Source organism: Solanum tuberosum, unplaced genomic scaffold (genome assembly GCF_000226075.1).
Source record: "Solanum tuberosum cultivar DM 1-3 516 R44 unplaced genomic scaffold, SolTub_3.0 scf00478, whole genome shotgun sequence".
Classification (NCBI taxonomy): Eukaryota; Viridiplantae; Streptophyta; class Magnoliopsida; order Solanales; family Solanaceae; genus Solanum; species Solanum tuberosum.
Genome location: NW_006239405.1, coordinates 91,131 through 99,483, shown reverse-complemented (window position 1 = coordinate 99,483; position 8,353 = coordinate 91,131). Strand labels below are relative to the sequence as shown.

General features: G+C 37.3%; 1 protein-coding gene across 1 annotated transcript; it reads right to left on the bottom strand.

Annotated features, from left to right (window-relative positions):
* Positions 1-3,219: 3,219 nt before the first annotated feature.
* On the bottom strand, positions 3,220-4,643 carry LOC107058311 (uncharacterized). Its single transcript, XM_015303851.1, has 2 exons — positions 4,345-4,643; positions 3,220-4,096 (listed from the first exon to the last, which is right to left on the bottom strand). The coding sequence occupies exons 1-2, from the start codon at positions 4,641-4,643 to the stop codon at positions 3,220-3,222; spliced, it is 1,176 nt and encodes a 391-aa protein (XP_015159337.1).
* Between the last annotated feature and the right edge of the window lie 3,710 nt (positions 4,644-8,353).

Here is an 8,353-nt window from a genome sequence, read left to right as displayed (position 1 = left end):
ATATATATATATACCAGCCGCATAACTTAATATTAATATAAGAACAACATCACCTATGGAGAAAAATATTTTATTTCTTTAAGTTTCTACCTTATTTTTGCGTAATTGTACTCTTATCCCTTTTTATTGAGCATACATGTAACACCTCAGGTTTTGAAAAGAACTAAAGAGAAATTTGTACAAGTCATCCATCAGTTTTAGTTTTGGGTCAACTTCAAGCAAACATATCTTTTTGCACATAAATAGTTAGGTGACCCATGACTTAGCAAATTGAAAGTCTTTGAGTCCTCTTTCCAACACCACGAAGTGTGCATAATTTTGAGCTTGGAGTAATAAGTTAAGCCCGTTTGAGTGAAGCTTCTCTATTTAAGGCATCTCTTTCGTTTTTAGAAGGATATTTTTGTCTATTCCTTTTCCTACTTAGCATAGCACGTTTTTCTTCACCCAAATAAGGGTCTAATCAGTTTTAAATCACTTTTTCATGTTCCCAAACAATTAGAGAAATTAGAGTGAGATTCCAAGAAGAGAAAAGATAGGTTTCAAGCGTTCTTCAAGAATATGGTTATTTTGGCCAAGAACATTGTTCTTTCCAGGTAAGTAAGGTTTCTCACAGTGTTGGACTTTTTTTTTTCTCATGCCCTACATCTCAATTTTGTTAAGAAATTGTTATATCTATAGGATTCATTCGTAGTTCTTGATTTGTTGTTCAATTCTTTAACAATGGAGGCTTTGATTCTTTTGTGTTGTGAATCTTTGGTAAATCTTATTTTTCAAAGAGATTGTATGAAAGTTCTCATGTAATCGTATTGGTTTGAGAATAAAGAAGACTTGAGGAGAATTTTTTCAATTCTAACTAGTTTGAAGTTTGAATTTTACAAAAAAAAATCATCGGGTTGCTAGGGAGGGGACTGGGGTTGCGCGCCAAGTTAGCCCCAAGGCCTAACTTCAGTAGTTTAGGCCCTACCGCGATGCGCCAGCAGTACACCAAGGCCTGAATTCTAATGTTTAGGCCAAGGTGTGACTCACCAGTAGTACATAAAGGCCTAACTTCTGAAGTTTAGGCCCTGGCACAACGGGTCAGCAATACGCCAAGGCCTAACTTTAGTAGTTCAGGGCCTGACACCTTGCGCCAACGTTTGTTAGGCAGATTCCTTTCTTTGTTTCATCTGGTGCATGTTCCTATAAGTTGTGCTCACGTTTCCCTCCTCTGTACTAGCTCCTATAAGGTGTATTCACCTTCTAAAGTCCCTACATATCCTAATCACGTGTCTAAGTGTGCATTCAAAACTAAAGTGAGTTTACATGAAAAGTTTAAGGGCTCTATTATAAGAAATATATAAGAGTTTTCTGTCTATGCATATCGAGCTTGGACTTGAAAGATAAGTCCATAAGAATACGTTCAAATGTAAGTATGAGTTATGCTTTTGAAAAGTACTTCAGTAAAGTAATAGTCCTTTTCTTTACAAGTGGTGATTCAGTATTATTGATATTATTTATTATTTTAGAAGTAGTATCGAACACTGAATTGGGTTAGAGTCTTTTATAACTCGAAATACCTATAAAACTACGTAGCCAACATAGGATATGATAGCATTGATTCATCATGCAACTCCTCAGTGCCTTTGAGGAAAGTATATTATTTTCATATTGCTTTTATTGCATATCTTATTGTAAGGTCCAAATGGTTTACACTTCATGTTCATATATTTATTCAGTTGAGTTGATTTCAGTCATTTAGTTCAGTTTCTTTTTTACTCAGCCGTATTATATACTCGTACATTTAATGTATTGATATCATTCGATCAACATCTTTATGATTCAGATACAGATGTTCAAGATCATCAACACGCGTTTCATTGAGATCACCTTACACTCGTAGACAATATTTGGTGAAGCCTCCGGAGACTCCATTTTAAATGACATTTTAGTAATATTTGAGGTGTGATGGGTCTTGTCCTGACATAAATCTTGAACTACTAGAGGCTTCATAGACAGGCATAATTAGATGTTTCCATTGTTTCTCAGAATGTTTGTTTAACTTAACTTATGTTAATTATTTCAAGACAGTGATTTCAAACTTTTCTAAATGCTCATCAATTTAAGCTTCCGCGTATTACATAGAGTCATAGTAAGCCAGGCCAAGGGTTCGCTTGGGGATCAGAATTGTTCTTGTGTGCCGCTCACATCTAGGGTGTAGGCTCGGATGGTGACAAACTTGGTATCAGAGCACAGTATTCAAGAATCCTAATGTATCTATGAAGCCGTGCATGTAGAGTCCTTCTTATCGGTGTGAAGCGTCCCACATCTACAATTAGGAGGCTACGACATTTAGGAAATATTTCACATTATTTTTACTTCTTTTCGTGGGATAGAGTTTGACTCTATGAAAGTTATTTCTAATTCATGCTTATGCGTATCTTTTCAGATCATTCCTCCATGAAGAGTTGTTCAAGGACGTCCTGTTAGAAGGAATGTGAATCCTTAACGTCAAGAAGATCCCAATGCACCAGAAGTGCAACTCCCTCTGGGAGATGTCACCAATGCTAAATTCAGGAATGCAATTCAAATGTTGATTCAAGTTGTGACAGCACAAGTTGGTCTCCAAGAAGCCGGCCATTAGAATTGGAGTGATGCATCCAGAGTCCGAGAATTTCTAAGAATGAGTCTCCCGGAGTTCATTGGGTTGAAGCTCAATAAGGATCCAAAAAACTTTGTGGATGAACTTCAGAAGGTGTTTGAGGTCATTAATGTTGCTGATGTTGAGTGTGTAGAGATGGCTGGATACCAGCTCAAGGGTATTGCCAGGATATAGTATGATTAGTGGAAGAATAAAAAGGCAGAGGGGCCCCAATTTTGAGTTAGGTTGTGTTTGAAGATGCTTTCTTGGGGCGCTTCGTTCCCCAAGAGATAAGGGAAGCAAAAGTAAGAGAGTTCCTTAATCTGAAGCAGTAGTCTATAGGTGTACAAGAGTACAACCTCAAGTTAACTCAATTATCCCGCTATGCTTCAAAGATGGTGGTAACAACCTCAAGTTCACTCAAATTCATTTTAAAAAAAGTACGCCTAATTATTTAGAGATTTTCTTGAATAAAATATTTTTTTCTTAGTAACAACTGTAAAAGATTACCATAACCATCAAGAACAATTACAACCGAAAGAGCACCTATTTTCTGATAACAGAACTTAGGCCTCCGACAAAACTATAAAACTAATTATATATTAAATGTTGAATAAACTGCCTACAATTCTGTGCTCTTTTGAACTGTACAGTAAATTTACCCTCTCTGTGATCTCCTTCTTTATCAGTTGAACTACCTCATTTGTATGTATCTGCTTCCCTTTGAATTTCTTCCAAGTCCTAGCACACCATGTATGATAGAGGATTGCTCCACCAATAGCTTCCATAATTTCCTTCTTTGCTTTCTTCCAGTGTTTCCTCCTAATGCTATCCAAACTCTTGATGATTCCAGCATTCTGCAGTGTTGTACCTGTCCATTGAATCATCTCTTTCCATACAATGGATGTCCATTTACACTTATGAAATAGATGGACATTGGTCTCCATTGCTTTCTCATTACATAGACAACAATCAGTGTTATCAACTTGAATGATTAGTTTCAACTTCCTCTCCTGAGTGAGTAACCTTCCTTGGACAACCAACCACACCATAAATCTATGCTTTGGTAGAGCCAACGACGGCCAGATGAGTCCAACATTCCTTATTTGTAGTTTGTGGCCTATTATTGCTAAGTAACTTTTGGTGATAAAATAGATGTCAGATTGTGTCAACTTGTATTTGTCTTGTATGTACCAACCCTGCATTTGAACTTTGAATGCATTTATTTCTTTCCAGTACCACATGCAGTATAATGGTGCCTTGTGAGTCCATATAGAAGCATCATCCTTTATATATATTCCATGGACCCATTGAACCCACAATGACTCCTTATTTTCTATGATTTGCCATATCAATTGACCCACTGAGGCAATATTCCAGTAGCTACTGCCCTTTATATTTAGACCACCTTGGAAAATTTTCTCCCATGGCGACAAAGCTATCTTACTGTTATCAGCACTACTACCCCACAGGAAATTCCTGCATATCTTATCCACTTTCTTGAGAATGCTTTGGGGTAATATCAACACTGCCCATATCAACACTGCCCCCCCCCCCCCCAAGAAACTATGGATTGAAAAATAGTACAACATTAATCACTTGTAGCCTACCAGCATAGGAGAGCTGCTTGGAGTAAGTTACAATGATTCTTTGAGTATGCTTGTCAATTAGAGAATAATATGTCAGTTTTTGTCCATTTCTTTGGTGAAAGAGGTAGGCCAAGGTACTTGATAGGGAATATACCAACTGAGAATCCAGTTCTAGTTAGAATTTTCCTTATTGTGTCCTCATCAACTCCAGCCAAGAATATACTTAATTTGTTCAAGTTTGCCTCCAAACCAGTAGCAACATTAAAGTGTGCTAATGCTTCCACTAATATACTCACTGAAGCTACATTCCCTTTGCATAATATCATGAGATCATCAACGAAAATTAAGTGAGTGAGTTGCAGCTTCTTACACATCGGATGGAATCTGAAGTCAGGCAGCCCACTCATAGTCTGAGGTGTTCTTGACAAGTATTCCATGACTAATACAAATAGCAACGGAGATGTAAGGTCTCCTTGTCTTAGTCCTCTTTTTCTAGAAAAAACCATGGTTCTCTCCATTCACTCTTTTGAAAAAATTTAAGTAGTAACTCCGAACATGATCTATTTGATGAATTGTTCAGGAAACCCAAAACCACCTAGGACTTCCTCAATAAACTCCCAACTCACCATGTCATAAGCTTTCTTTAGATCTATTTTCATAAGACACATAGGAGATACATTCTTCCTATTGTAGTGTCTTAGTAAATCATGACAAATCAACATATTGTGTATCATTGATCTCCTTGTACAAAGGCTGACTGATTTTTTGCTACTATATGGCTGACAACAATTTTTAATCTACTGCAGATTAATTTTGATATGCACGTATAAATGACATTGCTATAGGAGATTGGTCTATATTGGCTGGTAACTTCAGGCACCTCTATTTTTGGAATGAGAGTAATACTTGTTGAATTGATTTGCCTTAGAATCTTACTATTCTAAAAAAATTATTGCACTACATTTGTGACATCCTCTCCCACCAAAGACCATACTGCCTTGTAGAATCCACTAACATACCCTTCTGGTCCAGAGCTCTTGGTGTTGTCAATTTTGAACATAGCCTTTTTCACCTCTTGCAGTTCAAATCTCTGAATGAGTGCATATTGTTGTTCTTCTGTAAGCGCTTTCCATTTTCTTATCAAATCTCCTATTGCTGGACATCTATTCACTGTCTTGTTCCCTAGAATTTCCTCATAGAACTCCACAAGCAGACTTCCAATAATTGTTGGATCTGATTGCCATACTCCCTACCTGTCCTTCAGTTGTATTATGGCATGCTTCAACTTCCTGTGTTTGATGATTTAATAGAAGTACCTTGTGTTGTCATCTATGATAAACGCTCATCTACATTTCATCTAATACTAGGTGTAGGCGATCGTATTCTAGTATAAAACCTAACAAAGAGTTGGGGTCGAACCCATAGGGAGCGGTACAATATAGAGTTTAATTAAGAAGTAAAGGTTGTGTTCTAATCGGTTATAGAGGTAGAAATTATCGAAGCCAAGCAAAGTAAATTAATGGTTTAACAAAAAATGTCAGATGGGGGGGGGGTGGTTAAGAGTGTCAATTAACAACTACAACAATTAGAAAAGTAGGGGAGTAATCAAATTGAGATGAATTCTCGGGGATGTGATCAATTATAGGATTATTTCGCTATATATGTAATTGAAATTTACTAACAACGACTGAATCTCAGTGGGTAGGATAGGCTATAGATGCAATAGCTTTCTCTCGAACAACTATTACGATTCAAGTTAGTTCTCTCGAACCTCGACAAGCTTAACAATAGAAACAACCCAAAACCTTAATTTGTCTACTCTCTCGAGCTAGATAGGTAGGATCGAATTAAGAATCACTCTCTCGAGCTAGATAGGTAGGATCAAATTAAGATTAACTCTCTCGAGCTAAAACTACGACATCCCAATCACTACAATCATCAACCGATAACCTTGGTTCGACAACCTCACTCTCGAGCAAGCCCATGATATTAAGCTAAATTTGCATTTGCAACTATAATTTATGAGTTAGTACAAAACTATCAACCAAAACCACTTTAAAACAACATTTAAATTAGTAAACAGCAATACCCATAAGATAATTAGAACAAATAATCACATGATCACACCCCACGAATTGGGGTTTTAGTCACACATCATAAAAAAGAAGAAATTAATACCAATTACGTTCTCCATAATCTGGGTATTGCAATCTGCGTCTTTGCAATGATCCAAAATGCTCAATATCGAAAACTCAACTCAAAATCTACTAGAAAACTCCTAAAACTAAGTAACCAACGAAAGTTCCAAGTTCTACAATGGAGAAATTACTCAGTAAATGACTGGATTTAAGACTGGACCCTTTTTCTGCTTTCTGAAATTCAATTTATACATTCTCAAATTTTGGTCTTCAGGATCACTAGGCGAGGTTAGTCGGCAATGCGCCAATGGTTTCATTCCATCGTTGGTTTACCTTGGCTCTTTAACCTTAGGGTTCTTTTACTTTAGGCGATCCAAGTTTGTGTCGCTGATTTATTCGGCGGTTCGCCGAACGTTCAAATCCATCGCCAATTTGGGTTCTCCCCACGACTAGTAGTTTGGAACTTTAGGCAAGCTGAAGTACCACTCGGCAAGTCGCCAAGTGGCTTTGGCGATTTTCAACTTTTGCTATCTTCAGCCTTTTTCATCTTTTTTGCTCGTTTTTACCTGGTAATGTCCTTGCGTTGCTCCTTTGCCTTCATTTCTGCAAATTAACACTTTATGATTAGTTTAGAGCATAAATTAGGTATTGAGGACAATAAAACTAAGATAACCAAGCCCTAAATGAGTCGAAATCTCAGACTCCTCGACACCCCCAACTTAAAGTTTTGCTTGTCCTCAAGTAAAACTCAAGATTAATCAGCTCAATAAGGAAGTTTACAAACAATGCTACTCAAGACTCAACATGAATACACAAGAGATTCAAACTACACATGTAATGTTCAGTTGTGCACTGTAAGTTTCAAACTGTGACTAACCATTATCATATGCACTCAAGCTCACAATGCTTGGTTCAAGTGCAGGTTCAAGCTCAACAAAAGCATTTGAATGCCATGACATAAAAAATGATTCCATGCTCATCAAATTTTAAAATTTCGGAATTAAAACAACTCTCACTCTCTCAAAAACAAACATATGCATGATCCTTCTTCATAGGCTTGCAAGTATTTTCCAATCAACATGATAATAAGCTCATTCAAGATCACAAAGGTCTTTCAAGGCTTGTAGCGGGGCTGATAGTAATGGTATGGTCATTTAGGATTAGTGACTTTTACCTTCATGAAGCATGGCCTGCATTTCATTCTTTCTCCTTTTCTATCACACTTTTTGCTTTTCAAAATCCACACTCTACTCTTTCCAGTACGCATCATTGGATACCCCATTTCTTTTGCTCATTGCACACACTTTATTTCAACAATTATTTTATTTTTTGATATTTTTCCTCTTTTCATTTCTCTCTCTCTCTCTCTCTCTCTCTCTCTCTTTTATATGGAGGGTTCCATCTTTTTCAACATAATCTTTAAAGAGGTGAATTTCTCAAACCTCTTTATTTTCCTCCCTTTTTCACCACACCCCCAACTTAGGCTTTTGGCTATTCAACATACCCAATGCTCCATGAAGATTTTAGGTGGGAAGGAAAGGGGTCATTTATGTTCAAGGTTCATTCAAAGAAAAGGATAGGCTAAAATGGTGCCAAGCTAGGTTCACACTCTCACAAGGGTTTCACAAAGAGGTATAATGGAAACATTGGCTAACTCTCCACAAATTGTGCCTAAGATCATCTCTATCATTCGCTCACACTAGCCAATTGGACCAACGAGGCAAGTTCTAGGTATTAACAAGTATGCATTTCAAGACTGTCACGAACCAAGCCTAGGGCCTAGACGTGACCGGCGAATGGGGAACCTGAAGGAACCCCAAACAAGCCTCATAGCGTATCATTACACATCCTTGGTCGCAAAAGCAATTAAATGACCATGAGCAATAAGCATAATCAAAGGGGGGGAAATCGGGATTAAGGGAGCAAGAGAAAAAAAGAAGAAATGATACATAAATACCATAGATGAGTCAAGCTCAAGCATAATACACAACTTGTCCAACACCACCTCT

Bases quoted from the DNA above. Each gene is read 5' to 3' on its own strand.
- LOC107058311 (XM_015303851.1), bottom strand. From the start codon at position 4,643: ATGGAATACTTGTCAAGAACACCTCAGACTATGAGTGGGCTGCCTGAC. The intron at 4,097-4,344 runs GTACCTTGGCCT...TAAGATATGCAG, and splicing joins GTTGGTATATTCCCTATCAA to GAATTTCCTGTGGGGTAGTA.